The sequence below is a fragment of the Oncorhynchus keta genome, chromosome 22, assembly GCF_023373465.1.
Source record: "Oncorhynchus keta strain PuntledgeMale-10-30-2019 chromosome 22, Oket_V2, whole genome shotgun sequence".
NCBI classification, from domain to species: Eukaryota; Metazoa; Chordata; class Actinopteri; order Salmoniformes; family Salmonidae; genus Oncorhynchus; species Oncorhynchus keta.
Window position 1 is genome coordinate 18368503 of NC_068442.1, and position 17547 is coordinate 18386049.

General features: G+C 42.3%; 1 protein-coding gene across 3 annotated transcripts in view; it reads left to right on the forward strand.

The window, feature by feature from the left end:
* Window positions 1-17547, forward strand: part of LOC118401141 (tripartite motif-containing protein 44-like) — a 78513-nt gene that overhangs the window by 7630 nt on the left and 53336 nt on the right. Inside the window, exons 1-3 of one of the 3 annotated variants that reach the window (XM_035798417.2) lie at window positions 2190-2714; window positions 10442-11109; window positions 13874-13951. In XM_035798417.2, coding sequence (XP_035654310.1) covers window positions 10489-11109; window positions 13874-13951 — 699 coding nt within the window. In that variant the 5' untranslated portion in view covers window positions 2190-2714; window positions 10442-10488. Of the gene's footprint in view, window positions 1-2189; window positions 2715-10441; window positions 11110-13873; window positions 13952-17547 lie in introns of those variants that run through there. The other 2 variants (XM_035798414.2, XM_035798416.2) reach the window with 2 other exon arrangements.

Genomic DNA, 17547 nt, shown 5'->3' on the forward strand with positions numbered 1-17547 from the left:
TACGTTAAGACATGATGGTCAGTCAATGAGGAAACATCAAGTGCAGTTGCAAAAAAACATCAAGCGCTATGATGAAACTGGCTCTCATGAGGACCACCAAAGGAAAGGAAGACCCAGGATATGTTCCTTTAATAGCTTTTTCGTTATGTAGGTTGAAAGTCATGCGTCCTCCGATACACAACCCAGCCAAGCCGCACTGCTTCTTAACACAGCACGCTTCCAACCCGGAAGCCAGCCGCACCAATGTGTTGGAGGAAACATCGTGCACCTGGCAACCTTGGTTGGCACGTACTGCGCTGGTGCCCACCACAGGAGTCGCTGGTGCGCGATGAGACAAGGATATCCCTACCGCCAACCCCTCCCAAACCCAGACGACGCTAGGCCTAGGCCAATAAAGAGTGTGCGTCGCCCCACGGACCTCCCGGTCGCGGCCGGTTATGACAGAGCCTGGACACGAACCCAGAATCTCTGGTGGCACAGCTGGTGCTGCAGTACAGTGCCCTTAACCACTGCGCCATCCAGGAGGCCTGGATTTTTATTTTTTTAATATCACTTTTAGAGTAAGGCTTTAATTAACATAACAAAATGTGGAAAAAGGGAAGTAAATTGGCTTTCAATTGGCTTAAAGTGAAGGTCCGAATACGTTGTATCTTTAGACACACCTCTACCACACCTTCATTTATTTGCGCTCCACCTCAAACGGTTAGTGGGTGAATAGCATGCTATTCTCATACTAAAGTTCAAGGTCAGAATAAGCATAGATAAAAAGTGCATAAAAAGGCAATGATGTTCTATAGTGAGTAAGTTATGTGGTCTTGCCATATCTGGTGAATTAGAGCTTACTTAACCCTCTGCATAGTTTCACCCTTCTCCAGGTTTTCACCATCCTTGTAAAGCCCTAGTTATTTTGTTGCTTTGAGAACATTATTCCTGATGATTGTTATATATTTCATGAGGGTTCATCCCTCAATTTTAAGGTTAACCGTGAACTGAACTCTTAATTTGGTGACGCTATTCCTTTTAAAACATGTTTTTTTTCCTAAATCAACATTGAACATCTAATAGTCAAATCATAGTGTAAACGCAAGTGAGCTCGTTCTACTCTTTTTGGCCACTTTCTAGTGCAAAACTGAGTGGGTCGTATAAGCGTAACACCTCAACAATGTTACCCATAGACAGGTTAGAAATGTTTTAATTAATTACATGTTTTATTTTATTTAACATCTTGAGATGGGAAATGTGTTTTTATTAAGTTGAATGTGCTGGTCATGACAGAATTAAAATTAGGTAACTGTTTTATTCCCCACCAAGTTACACAACCCAAAAGGGACTCTTGTGAAACTACCCAAGTGCGATATATCAAGTACCTTATACCACCCACCACTGCGATTTTGTATGCCACCCACCACGTGTTGTCTTTGTTGAAATTCTAGCACGCGCTCCAGCAGGTGATTCTGATTTGTTTTTTAGCCGCCCCTTATTTTCCACTGGAAATCACTAAAGATTTGGACAATATAATTTTCTCATCCATTTGTGCTAAATACGTTTTTTTTTGTTGTCTCTGTTTATTCTCTTGCAGTGTGGCTTGTCTGGCTTTGTTATTTTATATTTTGTAATTGGCAACACATCTTTGTCCACATCCTCTGAGGCCCACTCAGACTGTGATTTCAGTTTACACCTTGACCAAACTGCCTCTGTGCATGCATCCTACACCAAGCGCATGTTGATTTAGTCTATTCCCACCAGATGCATTCATGACACGCCAGTTAAAATAGCAAAACCAACTGTGAACAAGTCAAAACACAGATGAAACATTAATGGACATTTCTAGCTTGCTGTTACTAGGTAATTTGTCTTGTTAGATAATCATTGGGTTGTTGTTGTTTTTTAACCTGAAATGCATATGGTACTTTTTTTTAGCTGGATCTTTGTAGAATTTTGACCCATTTTGTGTCATATTTTTTCTAATCTGACATTTAATCCACAGATAAAGGGGAAACCTAGATCGTTTTTAGTTAGTTCTCTTTTATTAATCTCTCATCTTTCGTATTTTTCTTCTGTGAATTCTATATGGCAGTTGGCAAACAACTAAAGTGAATTACCGCCAGTATTCTCCTAAAAAACAATTAGTAGATGGGAGAGGCCGACTTTCAGCGTGTCAATCGTCTAAAATAGCACATGGCCACTCAACGTAACCGGTTTAGTTAATGGAAAATGTATTTATGTTTCACCATAGAGTAGGAGGCAGCACTCTAAACACAGACCAAACACTTCTGCTTATGTGGAGCCTAGCTCAATAGCCTCTTAGCTCTATCTGAGGAGAACGGTGGAAGAGTTTGTTTCCTCTCCCTCTGAAGACTTCTAATCCTGCTCCGTTGTCTGTGTTTGCTAGCGGGCTGCTCCCTCTGCCTTTATGGTTGTCAAGATAGTTTCTCTCTCCCACTTCTGTGTCTCTCTTTCCGGCTGCCGCTAGAGAACCAGGAAGTAAAGAGAGAAAGGGGGGAGAAAAATAAATACCCAGCAGCTGAGGAAAACAAGGAAGTGAATGCAGTCAGAGCTTCAGCTGTGAAGTGAAAGTAGACCAGGGCAGTTTGCATAAGGAAGTGCTAGCTTGCTAACGTCAACACTGGCTGTGCTCTCCCCAGCAGAGAGTTTAACGAAGAGCGACAGAAAGAGAACGAGACTGCAGCGCCTGCTTCACAGAAATACCAGCAGTGAGTACCCATTTGAACTGAGCTGCCCACTGGTAGGCCTCACAGGGGAAAAGTGAGTGTGTGAATGAGTCAGAGAACTGGATATAGCAGAGGGGAGAAGATGGTTGTTTTTTGTTGTTGCAGCGAAGCCCGGTTTGTGCTGGTTGTTCGTGTCAGGAAGGAGAGAGAATACCCGAGCATTGTTCAGGAGGGAATAGGCCCCAACACGAAGGAGAACCGAAGAGAAAACAAAATAGCGGATTTGAATTAAGTTTAGGCCCTGCTGTGTATAATCGTAAATATTACTACGGAACTACAGTACCAGCCTTTGTCTCATACACTATTACTGAGTTCCAAAATGCATACTGGTGTTCTATCTAGAGCGTGTAGCGAGTACTTAAGACAACTGTCATTTTCAATTGCGAGTCCAAACATTAGAACGCAAAAAGGCAAGTATGTACTAAGTTTACCGGAAGTTCTATGAGCGAAAAGTCTGGAAAACAAAGCACGCATTGGAACATTTTTTTGTTAACCGGGGAGGATATCCCATAACACCTTGCGACAGAGCGACACTTTTAAATGAACGGGGTCTAAGGTTCCTGCTTGGGAGAAAATGTTCCAAAGGAATAACTTTGTAAAATGTAAGTATTAGGTTTATTGATTCACCATATTTTGTTAATATTGCACGAATTACTTTCATATAAATGTTTTATTCAAATGTTGAGTCACTGCGCCAACTGGTTTGGAGGTAAAGACATTTTAACATCGGATAAAAACAACTACAGGAAATGCAGCTAACTGTGTTCTGTTCAATCTCGGCTTGCTAGCCAGGCAAGTTATTTGTGCATTCTTAAATTATCAGTAAATACATGCATGTAGTATGTTTACCTAACGTTAGCTAACTTTCTTCTTGTCACCCCTCCCCTCTTGTTTCACCATTGCATATAATGAAATGAACGTTTTAAAACTTAACGTGATCAAGCCAAGGAATATGAAAAAACATTGCACATTAACAAAGCTAGTTGTGGTTCTCAGCAGCTTCAACCAGCATTTTAAATTTGAGCAGTGAGGTTAATTTATCCTCCCTTGGCTTTGTTTCTGCTCTGTTTTCCTTAGGTTGACACACATCTCACCCCAACACCCAGACAGATGTGAAGAACTTGAGGACCTCCTGTCCACCAGGAAAATCACCCTATCACAGGACTTTAGTCAGGAACTTATTCAGCAGTGTGCAACGTCATTATGTTAGAAGTGGATCCACACATTATTCTCCATCATGCAGAATTGTCAGCTCATTGTAACATATGAAGCTCTTTCTAATATACAGATGTGGATGATTTCTGCCCCAGGGTACTGTACTGTGTGCACATTTTATTACTGCCCAGCAAACACCATGTTCAACTATTTGTCTACAATTTAGACAACAATTAGTTGAATGAGGTGTTGGTGAAAGGTTGGAACAAAAACCTATAAACTCCTGTCCTGTGTATTAAAAAAAAAAAAACTTGTGGCTGTTGTGAATAAAGGTGCCCTCATGTCCTGAACAAGATTTTGAATGTTAATCTCCTTGATGTGTATCTCTTGGGGTTGATTAAAGGTTTATGCTACTGAGCCATTTACTCTGTTGGTATTCATTTTATTTCTTATTATTACTTTGTCGAGAATGAACAAGCACGTAAGCACTTCTTTGGACCATATGTATACTGTTGTATTCATACTGTACACAGATACAGGAAAACAACAGGGTTAATATTTTATAAGAAATAACCAGTGTTGATGTCCACACAATTCTGGTTGAGGCATGGGCATCTGGGGACTGCAGTTCATCTGTCTAATCTCCTGCAAGGAGAGAGAAGGGCATTCATCATATTTGGTGTATTCATTTAATAGATATTCCTGTTTATGTATGCATATAATTAAATTGGTCCTGTTCTTCTTTTATAATATGCCAGTGTTTGTTCTGAATCCAATACATTAAGATGAAGTAGTCTAGACTTAATGTAGTTGTATTGAATCATATTGCCTATAAATTAGTTGTCAATGTATAGGGTTCAAGCTGTCTTGACCATCGGTGTAATTTAATAATATGCATGGTTGTTGTATGAATTTATCACAATGTAAGCCTGCTCGTTGGAAATAAAACACCAGCAGTCCTAATGCAATGCAATATTAGATTTACAGTTTTCTGGCAATGTATCATTCTTAAACAGTAAGCAAAATAGCTTATTTCACTTTTCTTTTTTTTGTTGCTTCAGCCGCGGTACAATTCATGAAAGCTTACCTGTCATACGTCCACAATGATGTAGCAGCAGACCAAGCAATTCTGGTTGGTTTCAGCTTAATTTAGTGAACTACTAGGGTACTCAGAAAATTGATTCTGTTCCTTCACTTAGTATTTGTCTTCAATATTTCAGTTCTGGCATAGTCCTTCACTGAATTGGTAGCACTAGTGGCTAACACTACTACATTGGGTATATTGTAAATGGACGTAGCTGGCTATACTACATGATTAAAAGTATGTGGACATCTCATTCCAAAATCATTGGCATTAAAATGGAGTTGGTCCCCCTTTGCTGCCATAATAGCCTCCACTCTTCTGGGAAGGCTTTCCACAAAATGTTGGGATGTTGCTGTGGGGGCTTTTATTCAGCCACAACTGTATTAGTGAGGTTGGGCTTTGATGTTGGATGATTAGGCCTGGCTCACAGTCGGCAATTCATCCCAAAGGTGTTCGATGGGGTTGAGGTCAAGGCTCTGCCGGCCAGTCTAGTTCTTCCACACCGATCTCCACAAACCATTTCTGTATGGACCTCACTTTTTGCACAGGGGCATTGTCATGCTGAAACAGGAAAGGGCCTTTCCCAAACTGTTGCCACAAAGTTGGAAGCACAGAATTGTCTAGAATGTATGCTGTAGCGTTAAGATTTCCCTTCACTGGAACTAAGAGGCCTAGCCCAAACCATTAAAAACAGCCCCAGACCATGGAAACCCATTTTATTAAGATCCCAACAAACAGTTATTGTGCTGATGTTGTTTCAAGAGACTGTTTGGAACTCAGTGAGTGTTGCATCTTAGGACAGACTATATTTTTTTCTTGCTACCCACTTCAGCACTAGGCGGTCCTGTTCTGTGAGCTTACAACTTTGCAGCTGTGCCATTGTTGCTCCTAGATGTTTCCACTTTACAATAAGAGCACATACAGTTGACCATGGCAGTTCTAGCAGGCAGAAATTTGATGATCTGACTTGTTGGTAAGGTGGCATGCTATGATGGTGCCACGTTTAAAGTCACTGAGCTCTACTACTGCCACTGTTTGGATATGGAGATTGCATGGCTGTGTGCTCGATTTTATACACCTGTCAGCAACGGGTGTGGCTGAAATAGCCAAATCCACTAATTTGAAGGAGGGTCCACATGCTTTTATGCTACACAATATATCTTAGTTGACGCCAGGTGCGTGATGAAATTTACTGTTTGGGTTAGCGGTCACATCGAGGTACCTTTCAATTTTAAGCGCTCTGTGTTCTCCCAATCTACACGATATGCTGTTTCAGGTGTTCTCAGAAGATCACCCTTGAATGAACAGAACGCAGAATGCAAGTGGGTATTTTGAACACAGACTATGTGAAGGTGGACACATGGAGTGTGAACTGTCTGACTGTTAAGGGGCAGGGCATTCTACCACACGTTTATATCTCATTTCTTGCTTTATACGTGTGGGTCAGCTGTAATTCAAGCCACCTTTTTATATCTTATTTCTTGGTATAAATGCGGGGACTTAAGGAAAGTGTTGGCAGGACTTATGGGAAGTGTACAGTGTATTTATAATTGTGCTTAGTTCTGCAATGGTCACACCTCATTAAGCTAGCCTCTTTGCATAGCTTGTTCACTGTGGAACACATAAGAGCAAGAGTCTAGGCAAAATGGCTGCAGGGTAGGCGGTCCCAGAACCGGAAGGCTAAAACCGCGAGGGTTCTGGTGGACAGTCCCACAGACAACTAAGACAAACCGCCAGCGCCGCAATACTGGTCGACCAAATTGAGTATTGCCCATGTTGGTACACTGTCACGAGTGATTTAAAAACAAGAACAAAACCCGAACGAGATGACACAAGCCAAACTGAGTAGGGGGACAGCAGAGCACCCAAATGGAGAGGCTAGCTAGCTGCTCCAAGGTATTGAATAGCAGCGGGTATACTTCTGTGCTTATACACTCTCTAATATAGAGCTCTTACCAAGCAAATCCTCTCTGGAATGAGCCAAGAAATGAAAGATTTGGAAGTAGTGCGGTGGCAGCAGCACTACCCGGTACATGGGACTAATCTTACTTTTAAATGTATCCTTCCGCGCAGAAGGATACCATATTGGAGTGATTCAATATAGTGCCAGATAATGGGTTTGTATGAAGCTTAGGTCCTGCTGTGTGTGTCAGGCAGGCAGTGCGGGTAGCTTGCATTCTTATATGCTCTCCTGTAGAGTGAAATGAAAGAAAGGGACAGGAGCAAAAGATGACGAGTGAAGCGATTAAAAAAAAAAGGTCAAGTTCTGACGGTTGACAGAAGGAGGGAAGAGAGAAAGGGAGTTCATTCTGCGTGGCCGGTGTCCGGGGTGGGCGAAGTTTGTACATTTTATACAATTCCATTGGTCCTTAAGTAAAATCTTCACCCACTCATGGCACTGGTCTATGGAAAACGAACTTGCCCAGAGAGAGAGAGTGTGTGTATTTGCTTGTGCTGTTGCTGGGTATGCATTCTCAGTAGTTGTGTGACTGTGTGTATGCATGTATGTGGGGCAAAGTCTTCAAAAAAGAGTGTATGTGTGTGCAGACCAAGACAGTAAACCTTGGCAGGTACAGTCTCCGGGTTGGGGAGTAACGTATTGCCAAAAACCTAACTGTAATCCGTTACGTTACCAGCAAAGATATTGTAATCAGATTACAGATGATTACTTCTAGGATTAGAAGAAAATATTTATCTTTAACATTTTTCTGTTTTCTCAATTACATTCAAATCAGCATTGAAAAAAGGCACAAGTTAAAGTTTGTTCCACATGAGTCTGACAACAAGTCAGAGACCACAATTACACACCAAATCTGTGATGGATTGCGGGAAAAGAGCAGGAATACACTTTTATAGGCCATAGTCCAAGCTATGTCTTCCAATGTGTGACTGCTGTCGGCATCCAAAGATTATCCAACTTGAATAAATGCTTGGAAGTAAGGATGACAGCAGTGGCAGGACGACAGCAGTGGCATATTCAATACCTGTTGAATATGCATAAATTGTAGTTTACCAGGAATGCATTTAAATTAACAGGTGTGCATCGTTAAGTTAATTTGTGGAATTTCTTTCTTTCTTTATAGCTTTTCAGCCAATCAGTTGTGTAGTGACAAGGTATGGTTGGCATACAGAACATTGTCCTATTTGGTAATAGACAAAGTCCATATTATGGCAAGAACAGCTCAAATAAGCAAAGAGAAACGACAGTCCATCATTACTTTAAGACATGAAGGTCAGTCAATGCGGAAAATGTAATGAATTTGAAAGTTTTTTCAAGCGCAGTCGCAAAACCTATGAAGTGCTATGATGAAACTGGCTCTCATGAGGACAGCCACAGGAAAGGAAGACCCAGAGTTACCTCTGCTGCAAAGGATGAATTCATTACAGTTACACGCCTCAGAAATTGCAGCCCAAATAAATGCTACTTAGAGTTCAAGTAGCAGACACTCAGTAACAGACATCTCAACATCAACTGTTCAGAGGAGACTGCGTGAATAAGGTCTTCATGTTTGAATTGCTGCACAGAAACCACTACTAAAGCTCACCAAATAGAAGAAGAGACTTGCTTGGGCCAAGAAACACGAACAATGGACATTAGACCGGTGGAAATTTGTCCTTTGGTCTGAAGTCCAAATTGGAGATTTTTGGTTCCAACCGCCTTGTCTTTGTGAGACGCTGTGTAAGTGAACGGATGATCTCCACATGTGTATTTCCCACCATAAAGCATGGAGGAGGAGGTGTTATGGTGTGGGGGTGCTTTGCTTATGACACTGTCAGTGATTTATTTACAATTCAAGGAACACTTAAGCAGCATGGCTACCACAGCATTCTGCAGCGATATGCCACCCCATCTGGTTTGGGCTTAGTGGGAATATAATATTATTTTTCAACTGGACAATGACCCAACACACCTCCAGGCTGTTTTAAGGGCTATTTGACCAAGAAGGTCGAGTGATGTAGTGCTGCCTCAGATGACCTGGCCTCCACAATCCCCCGACCTCAACCAAAATTAGATGGTTTGGGAGGAGTCAACAAGTGCTCAACATATGTGGGAATACCTTCAAGACTGTTGGAAGAAAAGCATTCCAGGTGAAGCTGGTTGAGAGAATGCCAAGAGTGTGCAAAGCTGTCAAGGCTATTTTGAAGAATCTCAAATATTGTCACGAGTCCGACCGAGGGTGTTTCCCCTTCCCGGGCGGGTGGCGCTCGGCGGTCGTCATCACCGGCCTATTAGCTGCCACTGATTGTTTTTCCTCTCCCTCCTTGTATGTTTAGTGGTAGCACCTGTTCATGTGTAATTAGTTTAATTAGTTTGTCTTTATTAGACAGCCGGCCCGCCTGGTTGTTGTGCGGGATTATTTTCATTGTAACCTTCGGCTCTGTTGTAGAGGTACGTGTTTAGTGCCTAGTCGTGTATTTCTTCATTGTAATTTTTCCCCTGTGTTTGGGAACGTTACTTTTGTGAGCACCCTATGGTACGTTGGTGCTAGTAAAAGACGCACAGCATTGAACTCTGTCTCCTGCATTTTGACTCCACACCCACGACACCCGGAGCATTACAAATATAAAATATATTTAGATTTAACACTTTGTTTTTGGTTACTACATGATTCCATAAGTGTTATTTCATAGTTTTGATTTCTTCGCTATTATTCTACACTGTAATAATACAGAAAAACCCTTGAATGAGTAGGTGTTCTAAAACTTTTGACCGGTAGTGTATATTTATATCACTTTTTTTTTTACTCCACCTGTCAACCACAGGAGCCCACTCTGCTAATCATCAAAGGAGAAGAGGTAGGGGGCCCACATGGGTAACTGGGGGCCCCTCCTTGGTTGGGTAAATGATTCAGGGCCGGCCCTAGCCTTTTGGGGGCCCTAAGCGAGCTTTGGATTATTATTTGTATTATTATCTGTAGTAGAAAGCAATGGGTTATAAGAGGCCTACATAACCAACCCATAAATGAAAATGCAACATTGATTTATGGCCAGCTATGTAAACTCTAACATTGGTTTATCCTGCAATATATCATTGTCTTCTTCTAATTGCCTCTTCAGGGGAAAGTAACCCAAAGTAATCAGATTACTTTACTAAATTTGGTTAATCCCAAAATTACTTTGCTGATTACAATTTTGGACAGGTAACGTAACGGATTACATTTAGAAAGTAACCTATCCAGTACAGTACCTGTGGAAGAATTGGGTTGTGTCTTCCCTCTGACAGTAGTCGCTACAACTTGTTGCTGTTGCTTAGGTGATGTACAGTAGGAGGATGTGTTTGTTAAAGGTGTAGATTACTGTTGTTTTCTTAGAGAGAGATTGTCTGTCCCTCCCAAACACATGTGATATGTCTAGAAGAGCTGACTGTAACATTCTGACTACATAACCTTTCTGCAGAGCTTGGTGTGAGTATGTTCCCTGGTCACCACTATTTATTTACTCTGTCCTGTACTACTGATCTCTCCTACAGGGTGTCCTGCTCATCGCCTCCTATTGACCCTACTCATACCCACCATAATGACAGACCAAGGGAAACCCTGGAGAGGAAGTGGAGGACCTGAGGAGGAGGAGTTACCACAGATGGACGGGTCATGTGACGCTTGTGAGCCTGACGAGGCCCAGCAGGCAACCCAGGTGTGTTACACCTGCAGCTTTGCCTTCTGCTCTACCCACGCTGAGAAACATGTCCACAGCACACGACACCTACTGACGCCCTACGACCAGGAAGTGGCGCAGCCCCAGGCCCGGTCCCAACAGCCGGCCAGGGACAGAGACCCAGGGGAGGGGGAGGAAAGGGTTAGAGAGATTGGGCGTAGGGCAGAGCAAGAGGTGGTGGAAAATGGGGCATGCGGTGGGGCTAGGGTACAAGAGAACGAGGCGTGTGGAGGAGAGAGAGTCCAAGGGGAGGGGAAAGTTGATGATGAAGTTGATGGTGATGAAGAGGCGGTGGCAGCCCCAGAGGGGGGCAGTAAGAGGGAGACGGTGACAGTGGAGAGGCTGCGCTGTAATGAGCATGGCCAGGAGGGTACTCTTTACTGCAAGACTGACGAGAAGGTCATCTGTGTGGTGTGTGCCGTGCAGGGGGAGCACCGCGAGCATGAGATCATCACCTTGCGCGAGGCCTACATCTGGCAAAAGGTGAGTCGCACTTAAAAATATCATACCTGCAGGCGGACTCGCAATGACTTCACATAAGAATGATCACTACCTGTCAACCCATGTTTATAACATTGATATTACACTGTACCACTGTTAATAAACTTGATATAAGCGCAGTACCACATTTATAACATGGATTTAAGCACAGTCCCACAATTTAACAAACACTACAGTACATGACCAAAGGTTTGTGGACATCTGCTTGCCGAACATCTCATTCCGAAATCGTGGGCATTAATATGGAGTTGGTCCCCCCCCCCCTAGCTGCCATAACAGCCTCCACTCTTCTGGGAAGGCTTTCCACTAGATGTTGGAACATTGCTGTGGGGGGACTTGCTTCCATTCAGCCACAAGATAATCCGCTATTCTGAAGGGGTGTCCTTTTATACTTTTGTATATAGAGTGTATACAAACACGCAGACCCTTAACAACGGCCAACAAGAGTTCTGAACTTGCATTTCATTGTAACGGGGGAGAGAGATCCTTGCCACCTGTGTCCTTGATTAAATGACCTGCAAAGTTATTCTTCATGGATAGAAATCGTATAGCAGTAGCAGTCATTGCCATTTAAGATGAGGGAGGCATTTTGTTTTTTTTCTTCAGCATGGCCTTATTTCTATTACAGCATATTGGATGACTGTCATTCATGTTCCATTCACCCAGTTCAATGTATCAGCGATAGGTTTAGACTACTACACGATACTCAATGTTTCCCGATACCCATCACGAGGTTGCTACAACCTAGCCTATGAATGAAAGTTTACAATGTAGGTGCACACAGGTCGAGAGACAAATTTGAGGTGGCAGACAGTGACACATGGACAGACAGTGAAATTCCATACAGCCTTACACACTCCTGCTTGCATCTAGCTGATATAGGGTGTAATCATTAGTCCAACATTTGCAAACAAGAGTTTCGATTGGAGATATTCAGGTATGTTTATCCCCATTTTGGTCCGTTTGCTTCTGTTATGAGAATAATTTTTCAACAGAATTGGTGAAATGAATACACCCCTGATCACATTCACTTTCATATCAGCCACGTTGTATTTCTTCTTGCGTCTATGGGCTCTCCTCCTCTCAACTCTTCCTTTCGCTTGTGGATTTCAATGCACATCAGCTGTATGTGACCAGGTGAAAAAACCTTTCCAAGCCAAACCACTACACACAGCCTATATCGTAGTCACCATATTAGCTAAAGTAACGTCATAGTCTGCATAGCCAATAGAACTAACGCGTTCGTAAACCCGCTACAATCATGCAGTAACGTTACAGTGTAAAGTCAGTAAGCACTAAATTAGTCAAACCAAAGTTTACCTAGACTTGGAAGAGTTCCAGTGTTTTGTTGGATAGTCATAGCCTGCTAGCTAACATAGCATCCTTCTGTTTGAGCAGGATGTTTGAGTAGGCTAAACCTGCTAGCTTCATTTGATAGCTAAGTAAGGGAAACAAAGTGAGAAAAAAGACAATCTCTCTCTCTATTTCTTTCTTGCTTCTCTTTCATTTTGGAAGACATTTACAACTACTGTCGTTCTTTCTCTTTGAGTAAACCACTCACCACATTTTATGCACTGCTGTAGCTTATGCTTTCAGTACCAGATTAATTATCTGACCCTTTGATTGGGTGGACAACATGTCTGTTCATTCTGCAACAGCTCTGATAGGTTGGAGGACTCTCCTCTGGAAGTTGTCATAATTACTGTGTAAGTCTATGGAAGGGGGTGAGAACCATGAGCCTCCTAGGTTTTGGATTGAAGTCAATGTATCCTGAGGAGGACGGAAACTAGCTGTCTTCCGGCAACACCATGGTGCTACCCCACAGATAGCTGTTGAGGCTACGGTAGACCTTCTTTGCAAAATAGTGTGTTTTAATCAATTATTTGATGATGTGACTATATTTAGTATAGTTGTATTTAAAAGGATAACTTTTTCAATGTTTTACCGTTTTAATTTTCATGAAATTCACTGAGGAGGATGGTCCTCCCCTTCTTCCTCTGAGGAGCCTCCACTGGCATACAGTGGAGGCTCATTCTAAGCCCTCTACTGCAAATTACATCCCCTATAGGAGAAACAATACTATCAATATTGTTTATGTAGTGTCTGTAATATTATATGATTACAATAGACTAATAGCTTTCATGCACGGATACATTACCTCCAGTCAACACACTAGGGATTTATAAAAGTTGAGCAGAGTATCTCCCTCCATATGTTTAACACAATGATTTCATGTAAAAATAATAATAGTATGCCACCATGTAAAGGCTACAATGACCTCATGACAAATCCTCCCAATTATTAAGGCCTATTAATAATTTGTATGGAAACTTTTTTTTAATATATGATTAACATATTCCAATGTCTGTTTGGCTAGGGAGCGATTCCTTCCCAGATGGCTTTTTACTGCAGGCGTTTTACAGCCCGTCCCATCCCGTGACTAACTGACTAACTGACTGCTCTCTGTGGGCAGAGGAGATATCATGGATAATGTGCAGGAGAGGGAATGACACATCATCATCACTACGCAGGGAGGAGAGAGATGACATTATCATGGCCCCATTTACACTCCGTATCATTATAGTACCAATTAGTGATGAACCAAGTGGGGTAATCATCATCATCATCATTTTGCCTCTGAGGAATAGATTAAGCCTAGGAGTGATGGAATTTTACAAAATTCAAAAACAAACCAACTTCAAGTTGTGTGACTGTCTGTCTCTGTGTTGTCTTTGTTCTCCTCCAGAGCAGGGAGGGTTATGACTTGCTGGGCTGCACACAGAACATGGCTGACCATATCAAGACCAAGTGGACCAACCCTGAGGTCAGTACAACCACACTATTACAAATAACATTCCAATATGGCCGACAGTGTTTCTACCTCGGGAACACTGCTTTGAACGAGAAAGTCTGATTTATTCTCCTAATTCTCTAAGAACAAAACCCAGCTGTGGCAGTATGACACACATTAGTCTAGTGTGAGCTAAAGATGGAATACACAGAGATTACATCCTAAATGAGACAGAGGAAGTATACATGGGAGCCAATTATTCCTATTTACTCACTGTGTTCCGTTCACTGAGAAGGCTTCCACTTGGCTTTCTGGAGCGTCATACCTTTCTAAAAATCTAGATATTTATGACATCACCACCTAAATCTGTCTTCATAAACTCTCAGACAGACATCTATGGCTTTGTTGAGCAGTACTGGAGTAACAGGGATACCAACTGGTTTACTTCTGAGACATAGCAGAGGGCTCAGAAGTGGCACAGCAGTCTAAGGCACAGCATCTCAGTGCTGGAGGCGTAACTACAGACCCTGTTTCGATTCCAGGCTGTATCACAACTGGTCGTGATTGGGAATCCCATAGGGCGGCGCACAATTGGACCGGCGTCAAGGTTTGGCCGGGGTAGGCCGTCATTGTAAATAAGAATTTGTTCTTAAGTGACTTGCCTAGTTAAATAAAATAGAAAATAGCAGAGTCCTTTAGCACAGAGTCCTTTATACTGTGTTAGTGACTGTAGGTTTTCCTCTAAGGAGTTTATTGTTCATTGTATGGGATTGATTATTTGGCAGCAGTCAGAGTGATATTAATAATTTCCCTCTGTGCTGTTGGTTCCTACAGTAGGCTATAGGATTGGCAGGTAGCTAAGTTGCTAAGTTGGTCAACCTTGGAAATAATGTCTTTAATGTCAGCCTAAATAACTTAGTGCGGGGACACAGTCACTGGGAGTAAAACTGTGTGTTCGTGCGTGCGCACACGGGAGGTCATTGCTAATCAGCCAGGTCTAATTTATTTACCATAGACAGTGTTGAACCTGGCCCTCCAGCGAACCCTGCAGCCTTAACACTCTGCTGTGTCGTTACATAACTATGTCTCTCTCTGTGAGAGGAGCGGTGTGACGCCGTCCCCTCTGAGAGCTGACCCGCTGTCAAGCACCATAATGTAGCAGGTTCATTTGAACACCCTGTGAAAAGGTAATACCCTTATTGGCAAGTAGCCACTGAGTACAGTTACATGTATACAATATTATGATTATTGTGGATTAAAACAACGACATGCCTTGCAAGAAGAACGATTTCCCTAATAATTATATTTACATGGACACATCTGAAATCAGGCTACCTGCTAGCACTCTTATCAATGCCAATCAAAATAAACATCCTATCACAGTGTTATGTTTGGGAAGCCTATTTGATTCTGAGTTCAGACATATATAAAGTTTGTATGTGAAAACTACTTCTAAGACACATGCATTCCGTTGTTACGAACTCACTTCACTTGTGCTAAAGAGGGAGGCTCTCGGCTGGTGGTAGCACATGAGCTGATCAAATACACCGCTGGAACGCCGAATGAGGTCTTTACATGTCCTAATAAGTTGAGAGATTGCTCAGAAAACCAGGTGTTTTAATCGACATATGCATACTTCAATTTGGACCTCATGGTGATTTAATATAAGCAGAATGAAGGTGTTTCCGTGACTATTGCATAATCTGCCTACTGTCATAATCAGTTTAATATCGTACTCACTGGAATACCAGCCCTGGCATATTATCATACTAGAATACCAATGCTGCCCCTGGGCCTTCCTGGACCTTTTGTCTCCTGTCTTCCCACCAGAGAGGTGTGGCCTGTTCAGGAGAATCCACTTCCCTCCTCACTCACAGGCTGAAGCGTCAGGAACCATTAGGTCGATTTGTCAGTGTGTCCTCTCCATGCTCTCAAATGCCACAGCTTCTCATTATGCAAGACTACTACAGTTCAGACTACAGTTCAATGCTGGCAGAGGGAAGGGTGTGTGTGTGAAGGGGAAGTTTGAAGAGATTAAACTTTAGCATGGTCCCAAGGGAGTGTGTGTGTGCGTGCGTGTGTGTGCTTTTCAGGGAGGTGAGTGGATAAAAAGGTTTAACCCATAGCTGCTGTTTACTTATTAAATTCCCTCTACTTAATTATGTACTCTGCCTCAGGTATGGGGATTTTAATCTTCACGTCTCTTAACTCATATCTCCATGCTCTGCAGGGGGATGGAACACACACACACACACACACACACACACACACACACACACACACACACACACACACACACACACACACACACACACACACACACACACACACACACACACACACACACACACACACACACACACACACACACACACACACACACACACACACTATACCTGCAGGGAGAATGGAATATTATACAAAAAGCACAGTAATGCTGTGACTCAGCCCATACATATTAATGGGTGACCAAGGGATTAGGATAGCATGGGGGGTGTGCCTGCCTGCATATCTAACCGCCTGCCTGCATACCTAACCGTCTGCCTGCATGTCTCTCTGTCTGGGCATCTCTCTGTGTGTGTCTACGTGTCTGTCTCAGAGAGCAGGTAACATTGTGTGAAGCGGGGAGGTTTAGATCAAGGCAGCAGGTAGTCAGCATATTTACCTCTGTCTCTTTTTTTATTTACTGTCTCCTCCATAATTCTGTCAGTGGCGCACTGCCTTCTGTGGTGTTGCTGGCTCAATCACCTCAGACAGGACCCATTGATTTGTGGGATTTCACAAAGTGTAATCCATAATTCATTTTGGAGGAAGAATTGTTGACATATATTTGACATTTGTATCTAAAAGCATAATTGAGAAATAATTGAGAAAAGTTGGCATATTTGTGACATTTGGCCTTCCACAGGCCTCCTTTAAGACTCCATAGTGTTTCATCTGTAGGTGCTACTAAGCATTGGTGTCATATGAAGTTTTATTGTTTGCTCTGTAATATCAGTAGTGTTTTGATTTCAATAACTTTTTTATTTTTTTATGTTACTTTACAAATATAAAAAATATATATAAACATGTTTGACTGGGCAAGATATTGTTGAACATAATATACTTTATAGGCATATTAAGCATAGGTCTCTGCTACTTTTAGAGTTATGATCCGATTTGTAGGCATTACCAACAGTGAATGTGAAAATTGATTCAAAAAGGTTGCTCTCTGCTGGTATTTTGCTGGATGTGCAATGATACAAGTAAAAAGAAGGCTGGGATTGGTTACACTGCCTACTATGCGAAATTCTCTGTATAAAATGGGCAATAACTTTAAAGCAGAACTTCCTCCTCAAGAATTGCTGGTGGCCATGACAGAAGCCAAGCGTGAGTTGGTTTGGGGGTGTGGTTTGATGTGGATGTTTCTTGGATGTGTCCTTGACAAACAACCTTTTATATAATACCATAGAATCAGTATTCTGCTGATATAACAATGTGTACCTTTCACCATTCCCAGCTGATACAGACACTGTGCCTATGGGCATTTTGTCTGGTGGTAATGAAATTACTTTGGCAAACATGTCACACACCTTCCTGTGTGGTGTCCCGTATACAGCAGGGGTTCCCTGATCCTGGTGCAGAATACA